This window comes from Medicago sativa, chromosome 8 (genome assembly GCF_051527215.1).
Source record: "Medicago sativa cultivar Bolivia chromosome 8, Bolivia_mono, whole genome shotgun sequence".
NCBI lineage: Eukaryota > Viridiplantae > Streptophyta > Magnoliopsida > Fabales > Fabaceae > Medicago > Medicago sativa.
Genome location: NC_140756.1, coordinates 71,572,635 through 71,587,487, shown reverse-complemented (window position 1 = coordinate 71,587,487; position 14,853 = coordinate 71,572,635). Strand labels below are relative to the sequence as shown.

At 33.4% G+C, this 14,853-nt stretch overlaps 1 protein-coding gene across 1 annotated transcript; it reads right to left on the bottom strand.

Annotated features, from left to right (window-relative positions):
• Nucleotides 1–7,826: 7,826 nt before the first annotated feature.
• LOC146901164 (casein kinase II subunit alpha-like) lies at nucleotides 7,827–14,421 on the bottom strand. The gene is made up of 10 exons (XM_085735372.1): nucleotides 14,071–14,421; nucleotides 13,810–13,939; nucleotides 12,043–12,237; nucleotides 10,896–11,053; nucleotides 9,998–10,088; nucleotides 9,750–9,815; nucleotides 9,233–9,315; nucleotides 9,068–9,131; nucleotides 8,925–8,993; nucleotides 7,827–8,136 (listed from the first exon to the last, which is right to left on the bottom strand). Exons 1-10 carry the CDS (start codon nucleotides 14,415–14,417, stop codon nucleotides 8,077–8,079), a joined length of 1,263 nt encoding a protein of 420 aa, XP_085591498.1. The 5' UTR covers nucleotides 14,418–14,421; the 3' UTR covers nucleotides 7,827–8,076.
• Nucleotides 14,422–14,853: the final 432 nt, after the last annotated feature.

Below are 14,853 nucleotides of genomic sequence, written 5' to 3'. Positions count from 1 at the left end.
GAAAAACACAAGAAGGGGGGTTGAATTGTGTTTTGAAAAATTCTTCGTTTCTCCTAAAACTGAACACACTGATCAGAAGCTAAGTGAAACAGCTTCTGAAGTGATAATCAGAATCTACACGCAGCAGAATAAAACAGAGAGAGAAGAAGAATGACACAAAGCAATTATACTGGTTCCTTCCACAATCCGGAAGTAGTCCAGTTCCCCTTGCACTTCCAAGGAGATTTCACTAAGAGTAATATCTGATTACAATTGCTCAAGCACACAAGCAAGAGACTTCATATGCTCAAGAACACAATCAAGAGACTTCCCTGCTCAAGCACAACTGCAAGAGACTTCTAACTAAACAAAATTACACAGAAAATTGTTTAAGGTTGAACACTTGATATACAATCAGAGGTGCTCACAATACAAATCAGATACAGTCTCAATGACTTAAGAATTTCTAAGATATGAATAAGAGACACAGAAATTCTAAGTGAATGCAGAACAATTTCAGCAGAGGTTTGACACTTTTAAAAATATTGTGAGTCTTTCGTTCAGCATTACCAAAACTCTAAATCTTCACTCCTTTATATAGAGGTGTGAAAGAGACGTTGTGAAATTGCCAGCACATCAAAGAGTCGTTGTTGAAGCTTGATCTTTCACCAATGATCTTTTGCCTGATTTGGTTGTTGTCCTATGAAGAACCAATTTGAAATCCATTCCTTATCCAAAGGAACATCTATGCAGGCAAGGCCGTATTCTGGAGCTGTTTTCTTGTCTTGTAGCGTGGTTACAAAACAGAGTAGTGGAGAAGGTGGTTGTACAATTCGTACAAAGTACAATGTCAACGCTTTCGTCCAAAATTGCAAGCACATGCCTTCAAACACCTTTGAAATGACCGTTGCAAAATTCCACTAATCTTTTGTTGTGTTTTCGAATCCAATAGACAGCTTTTGCAGTGATGATTCTTCAATCCTTGAATCTTTTGCAAATCCAGTTGATCTTCAGCTTCTGGTGAAATGACTTCTGATGAGGCAGCTTCTGATGATGCAGCTTCTGATGATGCAGCTTCTGATGATACAACTTCTGATAACGCAGCTTCTGATGATGTGGCTTCTGGACCTCTTATCTTCAGGAGCACTATTCTTCAGAAGCACTTTACTAACTTCAGGAGCGGCTTTACTTCAGGAGTGCTTTTTCTCTCAGGAGAGAGTTGCCTTCAGGAGCACTAAGCTTCAATTTTCTTGATTCCTTTTGCTCTTTATTTGCTCATTCAGAACCAATAAATGATGTAAATTTTTAACTATGGTCTTGTACACTTGAACAAATATTAGCTAGTCCAATTTACAATTTTTAATACCTTGTTATCATCAAAACTCTTTAAGGTTCATTGTTAATCACATTTGTTCCAACAATCTTCACTTCATTATATATATATATATATACTCACCCCGTCCTAAAATGTTAGCAAAAATGTGTCAACATAAGTTGATGTATCTGGTACAAATTTTGAACCAAATACATTAACTTTTGTTGACCAATTTTTGCTTACATTTTGGGACAGAGGATGTATATATTAGTAGATAAACCAAATGACAAAGTAATTGTAAACTCACATACACAAGTACAATTGTTGAGTTCGAACCCCAATCATGATGATGTCAGACGACCAAGCAATTTCAGTATTTTTGTCAATTGATTATACTCGTAGATTACTAGTGTGTGTGTGTATGTGTGTGTGTGTGTGTGTGTGTGTATATATATATATATATATAATAATAATAATAATAATAATTAAACTAGATATTAGCGATCACACATAGTCTGATATCTTTGAAAGAGATCATTTAAAAGACTATAGATGATCTTTACGGTTTATGCGGAGGATACGCGTTTTTTTTCTTTTCTAGTAGCTTAGTTGTTAGAGCTCACACATTTTAAACGTGGAAAAGTGAAGTGTTCAGGGTTCGAACTCCGATCCATGCCTATAATATGCAATATCCCTAGCAACTGAGTTAAGTTTACATAACACAATATATATAGAATTGAGCGAAGTGTACGATTTTTTATATTAGTGTAAATATATTAAATTAAAGACTAATAAAAACATATATTAGTTATATTTCAATTATATTTATCATCTTTAATGTGTCGTCCTAACTCCATCAATATCCGATATACTTAAAAACAAAAATTTAAGGAAAAAAATCCAATTCTTTGAAAGAAAAAAAAATCATTCTATGGTTTGAATATATATTTTTTTTGGTCAGGTCTATAGTTTGAATATTAATTTAACAAAATAATAATATTGGAATAACATGCACATTATTTTGACCAAATACAAGATAGAAATACAATTCAAATGTTTTTTTATCCAATTAAAATAAATACCGTCGAGTGTCCAAGCATGCACAAAATGAATAAACAAGATATGAAACATAAAATAATAAATATAATGATAGGGAGCTTCTACGAATGTAGGACAAGACCATGTTGAGTCAACTATGTAGGACGATAACGTCCATATATGTATGTGTTTTACTTTCCTGTTATGTTCGTAACCTTTTTTGTACGTTCATCAACGCAAATAGAAAAAGACAAGGATACTGAAACGGAAAGCATGGGTCGGGTTTATGCTGGATAACAACAAAATTCACAACTCACAACTGTATTTCAAGGTTTTAAATATTCACAACACCTTCCACTTCATCATGTGCCAAACATTCATAAGTCACATCATCCATGATCCACATACATACATACATGGCCCCATGCATGGGTATATTGCACAATAGGGTCTTGTTAACCCGTGCCGGAGCACTGGTTAGGGAATCTATCAATAGAATTTTTGTCTTGGAAATATAAGCTGTCACTTTTTTATCAAGTAATAATTACATTTTTAATAAAAATTGGGAAATGTTAATTTGTGCCCTCAAGGCACAAGTTAATGATTCAAATATAGAAAATTTTTATTGGAATGTGTGCATTGCATTTAATATTTAACTTTTTAATCATTTAAATGCACAAAATTTTAGAGAAAGTTTCTTCTTTTAGGTTTCTTAACATGTGCTAAGGGCACAAGTTAACACTACTCATAAAAAATTACTTCATTTGATGCTTAACCAATATCCCAGAAGCACCGGTTAACATTCTCCTACGCAATATAGCGGTGCTCTCGAGTCTCAATCATATTGCACATTAATTAATTTCATAATTAAATCATAGTATGAAGCCAAAAACAGAATATGCAATGATTATTTGGAAAGAAAAAGACCATTAAACACTAACTTTGGAGGCTTAACTAAAAAATCAAATCAGAGAATCCATTCTGAACCCACTAACAAGCATGCAACAAAATTCCCACTAAGCTTCTTTCTAGTTTAACATATTAATAACATTTCTATTAACGTCAAACAAAAAAAACATTTCTATCCATTACGGATGATTTTATACAATAAAAGGAAATAAATACATAAAAATATGACATTTGATTAATTAGATTTATTTTTGGCCGACCTATACATGAAAGAGAAGTGATTATTATTTTTAACAAGTGTAATGTAATATATGCCATCATGCATGATTTTCTGTCTTTTTTGTCAAACTTCTATAGTATAACAAAAACATCTTCCTTAATAATAATACTTGTATAAAAGGGTTTTGCTGCTGTTAACATCATTCGATTTAGTCCTAAGCTCTTAATTATCGTCTAAACTAATAAACCAAAATGATATCAACTGGTGCATAACATATCATAATAAATTAGTCATGCTTACAAAGCAAAAATGATCATCAATTGGTGCGTAACATATCACAATAAATTAATTAGCCATTGCTTTTTCTCATGCATCCAAGTTTCAATATATATTTTTAATCAAACTTCAATATCTCAGCTAACTTTTGTTAATTATTCTTAATATTTTTGGTGGGACTACACATTACAATATTAGGTATATCTCTTCCTTCTCCAAGTTTCTCATCACTTAGTGGCTAAACTCGAAATGTCGCCATTTAAAAAAGTTGACATAAAAAGGTGAGTGGTATACCATCATATGCTCGTCCATGTTGCAAATTGATATTTAATTCTACGTGGGAGCAGGGCCGGACACTAGGGGGTGCAAGCAGCGCTATAGCACTGAGCCTCCCCAGGGTATGGGCCTCCAAAAAAATTTTATAGCCCAGTACCCCCCACTAAAAAAAAAATACTTTTTCTCTAATACATACCAACGCGCGTTCCATTCCTCTCACCATCAGTGTTTCGTTTTTCTTTTACTTCCTTTTATGGAATTGGCTGATTTTTGTTGAATGTTAAAATTGCTAAATGCTGGAATAGAGTTTGATAGAGATTAATTTTATGAGTTCTTCAAATAGAGATTAATTTTATGAGTTTTTCAAATTGCTAAATTGGCTGATTTATGGTTTAATTTTATGAAGCTGACAAGTTCAAATAGAGATTAACATTTTCCCTTTTCCAAAACAACACTGACATTGTTCTTTTTAAAAAAATACATTTTTATTTTATTATGGGCCTCATTTCAATTCCAGCACCGAGCCTCCATATTCGTAGGAACGGCCCTGCGTGGGAGTAACATAACAATAACAATAACAATCCTTTACATTTTTCATCACTATTTTGTTTTACATACATATCGATTCTAATTCTAATTATGAATATTTTTATTATGTGAGTTATATGGTCCCCACCGACTTGTATCATAAAATCGGATTATATGCCAAATGTTCCATTAACACGAATATTCCGGGATTCACATGTCTTAATTTTGTCTCCAGTTACTATGTGGCACTTCATTTCCACATCCTCAATAATTGAGATTACTCCCACTTATATAAGGTGATGAGTAGAAAACCCTTCTTAATCAAATGATTAGATTTGTAGAACTATGCTTAAGGAGTGTGGCATTAATTATTATTACTATTATGTAGCAGGACAATCTAGGTGGATGAAACAAAGTTTGACACATCCCTTGAAATAGTGGATATGTCATGTGGGAAGACAATAACAACTTAATTAACATAGACAAATACTTACGGCAACGATTTGGAGGCTGTGCCAGGAAAACAATATTGAAGTAATGTGTATATGTGAGGAAATTTTATAGGTGAGGGCACAAGAATCCAACAATATTGAAAACGCTAGGACACTTGGTCCACATAGGTCTAGTTGGGTTGGAGACCATGGTCTATTCACTTTCTGTTAATGTTTGGGATCTTTATCTTTAGAATGTCGAGCTCTCTCTTTCCTAACCAATTAGACCTAATATAAAGCTAATAGTAGTACATTATGAAGTTTTGTTTATCTTAGGAAGGAAGGTGCCAAATATAATAATTCTTTTTTAGAAAAGTGTTGTATTGTTAATATTTAAAAAAATGAACACTAGGGGTAAAGGGGTACTATAGAGTTTGTTTGTATCATTGTATGATATTTAACATCCAATCATTTAATATCATGTTATTATTTTTATGTTTTTAATTGTTTAAATGGGAATCTAAATATTGAATTAATTTTACTTTAAAAATACTAGTAACAAACAGAACTAAAAAATACCAAAGAATTCTCCTTAAAAATTACAAAATAAAAATCCATCAAGTTATAAGATCTCAATCTTTTGATTCTCATAGAAATTCTCATGGAAAGTGAACCCCAAGAGTGAGTAGAAAGTGGTATGTTCACTATCATATTCATTCATCTATGGTCTGCTCACTTTCATATTTTAATAATTATGATATGACAGTACCAAAAAGATGCATACTTCTTCCATCCACTTTCTTGTTTCTTTTTATGACTTTATCAAATCCCAATCTAAATTTTATTGATACACAATAATTTATATGAATGAGACACATCTTATATAAAGCCAAATAAAATTATCGACTTCACCAATGTTGGATCTAACGAAATGGACAATCTTTCACAATATGACGAACTATTCAAATTCTGATTAAAAACTATATGTGTATAGTGTACGATAGTGTCTTAAATAAGATTATCTCCATTTGAGAGAATATAGAGGGGGGAAGTTATAACTTATAAACCTCAATGAGATGTAGGCAAGAGGATACGAGTGAAAACTTATATTTTTTCTAAAAAAAAAAAGCTAATTACTATGTAATCCCCTCCCAATATCTTAAAAAATACCATATCTTTCCCACAATACAAGTCATTTTAGTAATAAAAAAAAAGCCTCATTTTTATGCCCCAATGAAATATTATCTTTTTTTTTGTTTATACTCATTACTACAGTATTTATTATTTCACTCGCTTTTAAAAAAAAGAATTTAATGGTAAACAGTATTTATTATTTCACTCGCTTTTAAGAAAAAGAATTTAATGGTAAACGTCAATACTTAGTTTATTAGATTAATATTTTACTCTTTATCCGATTTGAGCCTAGGACCTCCAAGTCATTTTTCTTTAGCTCAAACCCCCCACTTTTTCCAATTATTGTAGTTCTTTTTCTTATACTACTATTTAGACGAGTGAGACACATCTAATCTAATATATACATAGTTGGATTTTATCTTGCTGTTTTACAAAAAAATGTGCATCATTGTCATTGTGATTTATATATGAATGCATGCGATCAATTGGATGACCTTTATTGAGAGGGTGAATAACGGAGTGTAGGTCAGCCAATTCCACAATAAAAGGAACTTCCTACCAAGTCCAAAAATAATTATCCAACAATGCATTCTAGGCCAGAGCTGAAAAACAGCAAGATACGCATCACATTCACAAAAAAGAACAGATATTGGAGTTTAAACGGATAGCCATAAATTGAGTTGCGTAAGATGGTTGAACTTTCATACGTAACATTGCTTAAAAACTTGTACTATCCTTTTTCAATTTCTATCGGTCACCTATCCAGCAAACTTTCGGTTGTGTAGATGAGATAAAGAATTGAAGGATATGCATAACCACTAGCGACCCTGAGTTATGGGATTACAGATACATGCATCTTGATATGTTGGTACCACAATAATAATAACACAGTGTAGGATCAACAACGGTGCAAGAAAAATCTTGACAATTGACCTCTGGCATTATATCCATTGCTCAACCTATCGGAACATAACTTCCCATGTGTTTACAAGCCTATCAGAATCTAGCTTCCGGTAGGTGTTTTGGTTGAATTTTAAGCATATAGGGAGGTATTGCCCATACATAGGTGCTGTGCTCATGCCCATGCCATGGGCAATGCCGCAACAGTTCAGGGACTGCCGTAGCTACAGGTTATTCTTTTTTTTTTTAAGATTACATGCTTCCACAAACAGAAGCCCTGATACGAACTGGGCCGGTCTTTCATATGTTTATAACAGCCAGACAAAAGCATTCCCACTACGGTGGAAGAGATGATTGGTATACCCTTATTCGGACAAACATCTTCCGGTAGATGTTTTGGTTGAATTTTAAGCAATGCATGGCTTCTCCAGCGGTATACCCTTAACTCGGGCAAACATCTTTTTGGCCCACACAAAAATGAAATCCAACTATGTCTCAGTTAAGTGCATTTAATTTTTATATAGACAACAGCTGACAATAAAAGCATAGTGAATGCACTGTTGTGGTACAATACATAAACTAGGCTATACATCTAATAATTTCAAAAACATTCTCATGCTGCAAAACTCAATTTATAAGAGCATCATTCCATCAGCATCTACCGATTAAAATAAGTTAAATGGGATGCTTCAAAACAAAAGTTAAATGACACATTCAAAATTTGAAGTACTATGTATCCTGTAACAAAAACTTGAGAATAATCTAAAACTAACATTCGTTGGGTATATTTTTTTCGGAAAAAGAGAAGAAATTACAAGACTTTAACTCAAATGGAATCGATATTTCATTTTCAAATGTAGAGCACACAATCAAATATTGAAATTGCTGAGACCTGAAATTTCCACCAAAATAACAAAATCGGAAACCAAAGGCAATAGGGCAAGAGAAAATAAAATTGAATTTTACAACAGAAAGGGGCAGAATCTCCCAAATGCAAGTTCCACCATAAATAAAAGTTCAGATTTTTCAATCAAGAGTGAACACCATATATCACAACAAGCATCAGCAGCTCAATGTGCACGAGCTCTGCTACTTTCCGCATTTCTAATTGGATTGAAGTATGGATGGGCCTGCATAGCATTTAAGATTTATTAACCAAACATTCTGTAAAATGAGTACCAAACACTTGTATGGTAAGAAGGGCATTGTAAGTATACCAAATACAATCAGCAAAATACAAAAATAAATATACAATTTTTTTTTTAAAAATCTAAAGGTTTTTAAATGTCTTAATAAAATATACACCCATATGGTAACTATTATAAGCAAAAATCCACTTTTTAGATTCATTGAATAACCAATGTATCTGATCAATATTTTAGACCAGATACATCGGTTATTCAATGAATCTAAAAAGTGATTTTTTACTTCTAATAGTGGCGGGAGGGTGTATGTAGTATATAAAACTACACTTTAAAGTTCCAAATCCTAATATGTTAAACAAACCATTTTCTATTTCAATACTTTTATATTTTATTTCTCAGCTAGTGCCCTTAAAGCATTTTGAAACACGGAAAAGAAAAGAAAAAAAAAACAAGAAAAAATCCCAGGTCCTAGCTACAATTACTTAGAGAATGAAGCTGAGATAATTAGAATCAACCATCAATTTCGGTCAGATACATCAATTTACAGTGCAATGATCTAATAAACAGGGATTCCTAAACAGTTTTTTTACTGATTCCTAAATAGTTTCTTTACTAAAAAGAGGAAAAATCCAAACAAGGCAGGATTAACAGAAAAATGATGAGCAACAGCTAAAGCCAAATGCCAGATAAGAAGCCCGAAGGCCCCAAATGAAGACCAAACACAAATCAAGCCCAAGCGCAGTAATGAAAATACTAAAAGATTGGGCTGTTACCATGGCTTCTTTTGCAGTGGGCCGTTCTTGGTGATCGTATCGTAGTAACTTGTCAACAAAGTCAACAGCCTTCATAAAAATAATGAAAGTTTAGACAATGAGTGAATTAAAGCACATAATCAGTTAACTATAATGCATACTACCTCAGGAACAGTCAAGTGTTGATTTTCAACATTAATGAACCTTTGCCATGGCTTCCTGCTATGCCTGTTACGAATACAATATTGGGAGTATCATGTTAGTTGAAATAATAATAGTTTTATTTAAAAAACACAACATATCCAAAATTATGAAAGCACAGAACAAACCTCCCAATAAGTGCTGCAAAATGTGGGTCCAACTCAATGCGATACTTATTCAAATATGTATTTAATTCATCCGTCCCAAGTACCTATTGCATGAAGAAAGAAAAACATTATCAATCAAAAAAATTTCATCTCTATCTCTTTAACATCCTAAGTTGCTTCTAAAACTAAGCAAACATTTTTTCTGTTGAGTCAACTGAGTTCAGATTGCTGCTTTCACAGTCACGGAGAGTATCAAACAAATAAATAAAAATAAGTAAGCTGTGTGGTCTCCCCAGGATAAGTAGAAGAAAAATAAAGCATCAAGTTGGAAACAGGGCAAAGGCAACATCTTTCTAAAACCCAGCAGAAAAACAAGATACATGAGCAGTGTACACTTGCAACATAATCAAGTTCCCAATGTGGAATTATTCAGATATAAATAATCAAACCAAGAGTAAAAGTAGTACTGAATTATCTCCCACACACACATAACCCAACAATCTGGCGCAGATGAAACCACTTCACATGCTACACTTACCCTGGCTATCTTGACCAGTTGATCATAGTTATCGTGACCATAAAAGAACGGCTCCTTCCGGAATATCTGTAACAACACACACAGGTAAGTGAAGTAGGAGACTTCAAATTTCACATTGGCTTTAAAAGTACAAATTGATCTGTCATGCTGTAGTTGAGGATTCTAAGGTTTAACTCAACAAATGGAAGAACCATGCCTAAATACTAAACAATAAAAACATTGCATTATAAGGAAAATTTGCTGCTTACCATCCCGGCAAACATACAACCAAGACTCCACAAATCTAGAGAGTAATCATAGTCTTGAAGATCAACAAGAAGCTCTGGGCCTTTGAAATATCTACAAGCAAAAAATGTATAAATGAGATAAAAAAAAAAGGTGTTTGCACTCAGTGAGTGTGTGTAAGAGAGAGTATAAGTTCAGCTACGTAAACAAAATCTTGTTGCTTTTGTTAAAAAACATCAAGCTGATGACAATCAACCTATTATGGACTAAACCATATTTTCTCATTGTAATCTGATGGCATAAGGATGTTTATGGAGGAACCACCATTATTAATATTTACCACGTACAGTATTGATTTTGGATAGTGAACTTTAAAGACTCAAACCCCCTCTGTACAAAAAACTTCCCAGCATAACAAATGATCATTTTATCTGTGTAACAAAATGAAATATCTCTTGATCTTCAAACTTTTTCTTGAAGAGAAAAATGTTGGTAGTTTGTTTTTTTTAAGGCAAAAATGTTGGTAGCTATTATGTTATGTTAGTGAGGGAGTTTAAGATCTTGGTAGTTTATTATTTTTAAGACAAAAATGTTTGTAGTTATTATGTTACGTTAGCGAGGGAGTTGAACCAATGACTTCCTTATCACTTCAATCCTTATATCCTTCCCCCCATAAACTTAACCTTCAAACTTGAAATTTTAAAACGATAGGTTTATTCCAAGTATATGTATAACCAAGCCTAATTGCAGATAGAAGGGTTGCCTAAGTAATTATGTAATGACAACTAATAAATCATAGTTCAAACTCTGCAAAGCACTACACCACCTTGCCAAGCACCCGTATCACCCAATGTCCTAACTCCTACCTGCATTGTGAGCGCCTATAAAAAAAAGAGTAAAGACACATAAGATTAAGAGTACCTTGAAGCCACACGAACATTATATTCCTTCCCAGGATGATAGAACTCTGCAAGCCCCCAATCTATAAGGCGAAGCTTACGCTGCTCATGGTCAATCATTACATTATGGGGCTTCACATCCCGATGCATAATCCCTTGCGAATGGCAATAATCCAATGCCTGGTAGAAGTTTCAAATAACTTAGCGCTTTCAATAGCCACAAAAAACTGGAAATGGCAGGATTGGTAAAATAATATAACGAAATTATACATTACAAACTGAACAAAGCAGCCCAACAGTGACAATACATACATTAACAAGGATATATGAGCATTTATAACTAACATGCTAAGAATGAAACCTACAGGACGCATGAAGAGACGTGAAGTAGTAACTGCATTGTTTTTTTTTTTTGCAAAGCAAACACTAGCCAAAACTTTAGAGTTTGGAACAGTAAACATTTGAATGAACAGGACTTTCAATTGAAGTTTGTCTTTATTGAATGACACACTTGTGTTTCTAATAAGTTGTTTTATAGTTGGCATGGTGAGTCATATACATAATGAGCTGGTTTAGATCAATCATAACCGGATAATTATGAATTTTTTATCCAGACAACAAGTCAATGAAACTAAGAAATAAAAGCTTCTGAGTTGAACAATCATAGTATGATGCGTAAAAGTTGAAACACAATTTCTCAGAAAACATAAATGGCTAAACTAAATAAGAATGCAAGCCATCCTGATCAGAAAACTTCATTAAACTAACAAGCAATTTCAAGCGAAAAGGTAACTAGTTTTCGAATTGTCATTGCATAGACAAGACAATGTGATATGCCTTGGATCGCAAGAGCACCTATGCAGCAGAGTTCTATAACAAGCCCTTCCTGAGATACCAGGTCCAAAAATACCAACCAAAATGTACAGTTCATTTACAGTATGTCCAAGACTGAAGTATTTGTTAAATATGTGCAGTAAATAGTTCAAATGTTCATCATTTACAAATTTAATTGAACGAGAAATACACAAAAAACATAAGCAATCAACCCTATAAAAAAACATCTAGTATATCTTGAGCACAACAAGATCAAGGAAAAAAAAAGACAAAATACAACAATTTTAGCATTTTTCATGTCGCTTGTTAAGAAAAAAGGAGAGCATCAAACTTGCCTTCAGAAGTTCATAGATATAATATCTTATATCATAGTCTGACAGTGTAGGATAGAGTACTTTAAAATCAGTGTTGTTGACATATTCAAATATGAGACTTGGGGTCTTCGACTGCTGGTCTCTAACAATGTCAAGCAACTTTACAATATTGGGCCCTCCACAAAGATTCTGTAATATTTTGATTTCCCTCTTGATCTGCATTAATATTCAGAAGAATATGAGGAGTTAAATATATAATATGACAATCGGAAAGGGAAACCATTATAGTTTAGAAAAAGAAATAAATGAACACCCTTCTGCCACTGTATCATACATATTCTCAAGAGTGAACAAATGGAGCTAGCTACTATTCTGTAGCATAACACTATGGCCCATTGCACGGTGTTGACATCCAAAAGTACAAAGAAACTAAATCTTAATAATAAAAATATTGTTTTTAAATGATTAAAAAGCATAAAAAACAGAGAATTAAAATCCCAGCACGACATTTTCTATTTTCATATGAAAAAATTGCCACAGATTGAAGTGTTACAGTGGAATAGAATGAAGATGCATAAGCATGGAGTTTAAGTGTTGAAGTACCTCACTAACATAGTCTTATCCCATATGATGGAGTCAGTTATATAGACTAAATAACACCATTTATCATCAAGTTACCATGGTGGCATGGTGAAATTAGGTATATATGAAGTTCAAGAGTTTATGAGCAGTATAACACTCAAAAGACCTTTGCATATGAAATTCAAGAGTTTATGACCAGTATAACACTCAAAAGAGCTTTGCAAACCTAAAAGATTTTACATCTGCCACTTTTGGCAAATTATCCTTCTCTGAAATTGAATGGGCTCCATTCTCTATCTGTGTTCCTTAATCCTCTCTTTCCCCAATTATTATGATCTTTGATTCTCTTAGGTAACTACCTGCAGCTATTTGCACCTTTCCTTCTCTGTTCTCTATGATTCTATCTTTCTGTTATTTCCTCTATGTTCTTGCAAAAGAAAGAGTACAGCTCCTAGTCTTCTAGGTTCTCTCAACTTCTTTTTGATGTCGTTCAATGGTGGTGAATGTATAGAATATTCAAGTCTAAATTTACAAAACTAACTAATAAGATTCTGAGGAAGCAATTATTATTGTTTAACTTTGTAATAGTAAATTCATTCAAAGAAGAGAAAAGGGCTTCAGAAGATGATGTGTATAATCCGTAATGGATGGCTGGTTAAAAAGATAGAAGATAATGATCATGATGTTAGGAACGAATTGGTTTCGATGATGTCATGCTACTCTAAATTGGACTAAGATTCATAAGGCTTCAGAAGTTGAAGAGCACACAATGTATTTTTATTTTGAAGAAGCTAAACTAGCCCACCCAAATTAGCACCGAGGAGAATCAAACCTGAGACCTTGAGGAGGATCACACTCCAAGGTCCCAAGTCAACACCAACAGCACCCAATGTATGAAAAGACAGAAGACAATGAGTATGCTAGAAATTTCAGGAAAAACAGATTATGATAACCCCTTTCACTAGGGATGTAACTGATATCTAAGCATGTCCAGTAATTACACATAACAATTACGTACACAACAATAAGCATACAGAATCTACAGTTGTTACATTACCCTATCATCATTTATCAGCTATGAAGCATCGAAACAGACGCCGGTGAGACAAAAGTGTCGGTTCTGCCTAAATCAAACCCTAATTGTAGCATGTAACATATCCATTCATCATATTAAAAAAAAAACATAAAAAGAGAAAATAAAATCACCTTCTTCTTCTTAACAGGTTTGAGAATCTTGATAACACATTTTTCATTATCAGTACAATGAACACCTTCAAACACCTCACTGTATTTCCCCCTTCCCACTTTCCTCACCACCTCATAATCATCTTGCTCCCTGAAAAATCACAAACACAAAAAAATAACCAAATCAACAACAATACCCTAGAATTTCATTTTCCTAAACTATACAAAATCAATTAAAAATAAAATAAAAAAATTATATTATTAATTGATTATTATTATTACCCCCACTGAACGGTGAGGGTTTCGTAATCCCAATATTCCTTAGGACGAACGACGTTGACATCAGCATAAACCCTAGCCTTGGATGCAGCGCCGGGGCGGCGAGTGGATTTTCCGAATTTCTGCGCCATGTCGACGGGTGGACGAGGAGGAGGAGGCCGCGGACGGCGGAAATGGTTGTTCGGCGGTGACGGAGTTGTTGAGGAGGAGCGGCGGAGGAAGAAAGAGAGAAAAGATTTGGGGAATTTATTATTATAAGGAAATAAAGAATGAGATTGAGATGTTCGAAAGAGAAAGACCAATCTATCGCGCGACAAGTTGAATTGGAATTGCAAATGTTTTACGGCCATAAATGGAAAATGGGTCAAGGGAAAATAATTAAAAGGCTACTATTTTCCCCTAAAAAAAATTAAGGCTATTATTTAGAAAATAATTAATGTTTTTTGAGAGGAGAAAACAACTAATGTTGTAGTAATTTTTTTGCAATAGCTAATTAGTTAAAAAAAGTAAATAATTAAAAGTAATGTATTTCCTTACAAAAACGATATTTTTTTAGTCAACTAGTCTAACGGCTAGAGCTCACACAATTTAATTATGGAAAAGTGGAGTGTCTGGGGTTTGAATACCAGCTCCTGCATATAAAATGCAATATCCCTACCAACTGAGCTAAGCTCACGGGATACAAAAACGATATTTTATAAGGGATGTAAGGAGTCTCACAAATGCAATTTAGATGATAAAAGATCGCAAAACATTTTATATAGTTGTGTATATGAGTTTCGCTGC

Coding starts and splice junctions, on each gene's coding strand:
- LOC146901164 (XM_085735372.1), bottom strand. CDS start 14,417: ATGGCCGTAAAACATTTGCAATTCCAATTCAACTTGTCGCGCGATAGA. Junction 11,054..12,042: donor ATATCTATGAACTTCTGAAG/GCAAGTTTGATG, acceptor AACTTCTACCAG/GCATTGGATTATTGCCATTC. Junction 9,816..9,997: donor GTTGTATGTTTGCCGGGATG/GTAAGCAGCAAA, acceptor GTGTTGTTACAG/ATATTCCGGAAGGAGCCGTT.